Source organism: Glycine soja, chromosome 11 (genome assembly GCF_004193775.1).
Source record: "Glycine soja cultivar W05 chromosome 11, ASM419377v2, whole genome shotgun sequence".
Lineage (NCBI taxonomy): Eukaryota > Viridiplantae > Streptophyta > Magnoliopsida > Fabales > Fabaceae > Glycine > Glycine soja.
This window is the reverse complement of record NC_041012.1, coordinates 12,106,256-12,109,933: the sequence shown is the minus strand read 5'-3', so window position 1 is coordinate 12,109,933 and position 3,678 is coordinate 12,106,256. Positions and strand designations below refer to the sequence as shown.

Genomic DNA, 3,678 nt, shown 5'->3' with positions numbered 1-3,678 from the left:
AACTCTTGCAATTTTTAGTTGTTGTCCTTCATGGATGCACTAAGAGCGGTATTTTGCAAAATGAAGGATTTTTGTAAATTTGTTTTAGTCCCAACTAATTACAAATAAAAAAATTACCAGACAACAAATATATATTTCACTAATTTATCAAAGACTAAAAAATATATTAAGAACTAAAAACAAAATTATTACTTAATTATAAACTCAACGTAAAACAAAAATTTACTAGAAATTAATTACAAAAATAAAATATTTATTAAGAATTAAAAATACATTTAAGCCTATAATAAAATTTTAAACTTATCAAAATTTCATATCATTGTTTCAGTATAAAATAACTTTTTACACGCAGCATGGATCAGCACGCAACGACTCAATTTTGTTTTATTTTTTTGTCGTTAAACGCTTTCAAGAATAATTAAATAAAAAAAGTTAGTGGCTTCTACGCACATCTTGCAATAAAATAATGATGGGACTTCACCTTATAGAATATCCTAAAAGTATATATGCAAAAAATATACAAAACACTACAAGGAGGTGGGGGACCACAACAAAAGTCACTTTCTGTAGTGGCCATGTTGATTATCCTTCACATTTCTTCCATTCCAATAATGGCTCAACCTCGCCAGATCATTCTCAACAAACCACCACCTCAGCCAGCCACCATGGATTTCAATTTTAACCCTTTTGGACATAAACCATGTCCTGAATAGGTGTAAAATCAATCAAAAATAAAGATGCAATTAGGTCCTTGTATACCTCCTAATTCCCCTTGGCGTAGGAACCACATCACGGCCAGTTTTTAACAAGGCCTGACGATCCTTAATTGTTTTATCAAACAATCTATTCTCCGGAGTCTCAGCATAGCATACATAATAACAACTCACACAGGCATGAGGCACTGCCATGGCAATCCTAGTCTGCAGAGTCAAAAGGTTAATTAAGAGTTAAGACTAATTATTCACATGTTAATAAATAAAGTGGTCAAATAAGGGGTACCAACCAAAAGGTATCCAATGAAGAATGTGAGGAGGGATAGGGTGGCTGTGAAAGTTTGGTGTACTTTGTAGGTCCAAGCAGCCACAACAATGACACAAAGAGAGCCGCTGCAAACTCCTGTGAGGAAGCAAATTGAGCTGGTTATATCAGCATCTACAATTGACACCATATCTTCTTTCTCAAATAGGGCCCAAGTGTCCTGGGATGCCTTTACAAAACCTTTTCCATATGCTGCAATCTGTTAAGGTGAATTAAAATAAGTTAAACCACTTAATTAGATAACTATGTGTGTTAATCGTGCTGAATTTACAGTCAAATAAAGTTGGAGGAAGGACCACTTTCAGAACCACAGGCAGTCAGATGGTGATTGCTCAGTAATAACTTGAGAACAGAGAAATGTGCCCACAATAAAATTTGAAACTAGGTAGGGAGTAGGGACCATAATGACAGAAGAATCCAAGGAGTATAAGATAAACCAACATAAATTATCAAGCTTATAGATAAATCTTAGTTTGAAATAACTAACCAATAAAAATAATAAAAGATGTTTTGGAATTCTTTAACCATCAAAACACAATGATTATAGGCTAAGCAGGGAATTAATTGTTTGTTTGTGAAGACAAGTTTACCTGTACATATGCCCAGCCATTGCCATTTCTGAAAATGGATTCCATGACTCTTAAACAACAGTGAGCACAACAAAACATGAACTCATCTTCTCCCTCAAGCAAATTGAGCCCCCGGGCGACAATTCTCAGGGCTTCAATTGCAGGCACAAAGAGAGACCCCAAACAAGCACTTCCAAGATTCCGAGTCAAGGCTCTCAGAAAGCAAAATTGGGTGCTAGATTGCATTCCTCTGAGGTAATACAAGGCAATAACCCTACTAACAGTGATGTTAACAACATTCCTCATGACCTCAGTAGTCCAAGCCAAACTCAGCACCAATGCAATGATGACCAAAGGAGGAAAATAGAAGTTCAATGCTCCAATTACTGCTAAAATCCATAGAGATATCCACAAGAATCCAGCCCCAAGCACATAATAAGTGGGTTTGCTCAGATCAGGGAATTTGGAGACAGGTTGAAGAGACAAACTCAATACCTTACAACAAAACTTAATTCTATGACTTACCCAACAAGCATATAAGCCATTCCCAATTGCAAAAGCAATGAAACACACTCCAACACCATCAGTGGCGGGCTTTTGGAAGCAAATTAGGAGAATCCCAGCAGCCAGAGACACCACAAAAGTAAACCAAAGTATGAAATGAAGCATAAAAGTTGGCCATTTCCTAATCGCCCCTTGCCAAATAAATGCAAGAATTATGCTCATAAAAGATGCAGCCTCCACTTGGGGAAGAAAATACTTTAACACGTTTTTCTCTTTCCTCTTGTTAGATTCTGATTCCTGGATTAGCCCTTGAACTCCCTTGAACACGAGAAAAAACACAAGCGTAACCGCTAAAAACATGTGGAGAACAAAAAGAAACAAGGATATTCTGTTGGTGTATTTTCTCGAATTCAGTGTCACCGGTTGTGGTTGGGGTTCGGGTTGCTGTTCAAAAACCAAATAGAATAATAATCCGTCAAGATTTTCACATTTAAAAAACACACCACTTAGAAATTAAATTACTGCAAACTCAAGGAATCCCTTCTAATTAATCATTACAAAAAAAAATAATGAAAATTTCCATAAAAAAGTACTTGTTGTTGTGGGGTTGGAATGGAGCGCGTGTGGGTGTGAGAACGTTGAGATTGAGCAGGAGGAGGAGGAGTTGCGACTCTGGTGGAGCTATTAATCACAATTCTCAAAGGGTTAGTGGGGTTCAACCTGTGGAAACTTGAGATATGAGATTCTTCATGATCATTAACATCATTATTATTATTATTACTATGAAACTTTCTCTCTTCAACACCCACACCACCCCCTTTCTCCAAGTCTTTCTCCTCCTTCTTTGCTTCAGCTACAGTTTCATTCTCTTTCTCTTTCTCAACCACCACCTACAACGCCAAAAAGAAGGACAATAAAAAAAAAAAAAAGATCAAAACTTGGCACAAATGGCAACCAACCCCTTTAAACGCATGAATCTGAAAACATTAACGTACATGTTCCGAGGCACCCATTTGAAAGTGAGGCGGCGGTGGCGGCTGTGTTGCGGTGTCTCAGCTGAGCTCAGGAATGAATGTTGGTAGAGAGATGACGTTACTGCAAAGCTTGAACTGTTGTTTTCATTTGGACTTTTTAGTTTTTACCATGCCTTGTTGCCTCCTCCTTCGTTTCTTAGAAAGTATATCATTTACGTTGGGCCCACCAGTCGAGAACCGCCAACATGCCACAACAGCGCGTGGAGCCACGCCACCTTCACATGTCAGAACTCAGAAGAACAAAACACAGAACGTGGAGATAAGATCATATACTTTTATAAATTTTCAATTAAGTGTTTGAATTTTTTTTAATTGAATTGTTTTGTTGTTATGAAAAATTAATTGGAAACACTTACGCTTAATTGTAAATTTATCATCAAATTTTTATTATTTTACATATTTTATCAATCAAGTTTTGTTTTTGGGAATTTTATTATTCAACTTTGATATTTCCATGTATTTTACCGTCAAAGTTTCTTTTTAACAAATTTTACAATCTAACTTTTATCATTTGCAATCCAAATTTTTTAATT

General features: G+C 36.2%; 1 protein-coding gene across 1 annotated transcript; it reads right to left on the bottom strand.

The window, feature by feature from the left end:
* Positions 1-356: 356 nt before the first annotated feature.
* Positions 357-3,279, bottom strand: LOC114376763 (protein PNS1). Its single transcript, XM_028335025.1, has 5 exons — positions 3,107-3,279; positions 2,705-3,001; positions 1,629-2,555; positions 1,004-1,237; positions 357-920 (listed from the first exon to the last, which is right to left on the bottom strand). The coding sequence occupies exons 1-5, from the start codon at positions 3,122-3,124 to the stop codon at positions 744-746; spliced, it is 1,653 nt and encodes a 550-aa protein (XP_028190826.1). The 5' UTR covers positions 3,125-3,279; the 3' UTR covers positions 357-743.
* Between the last annotated feature and the right edge of the window lie 399 nt (positions 3,280-3,678).

Coding starts and splice junctions, on each gene's coding strand:
- LOC114376763 (XM_028335025.1), bottom strand. Junction 1,238..1,628: donor ATGGCTGGGCATATGTACAG/GTAAACTTGTCT, acceptor TCACCTTAACAG/ATTGCAGCATATGGAAAAGG. Junction 921..1,003: donor TCTTCATTGGATACCTTTTG/GTTGGTACCCCT, acceptor TTGACTCTGCAG/ACTAGGATTGCCATGGCAGT.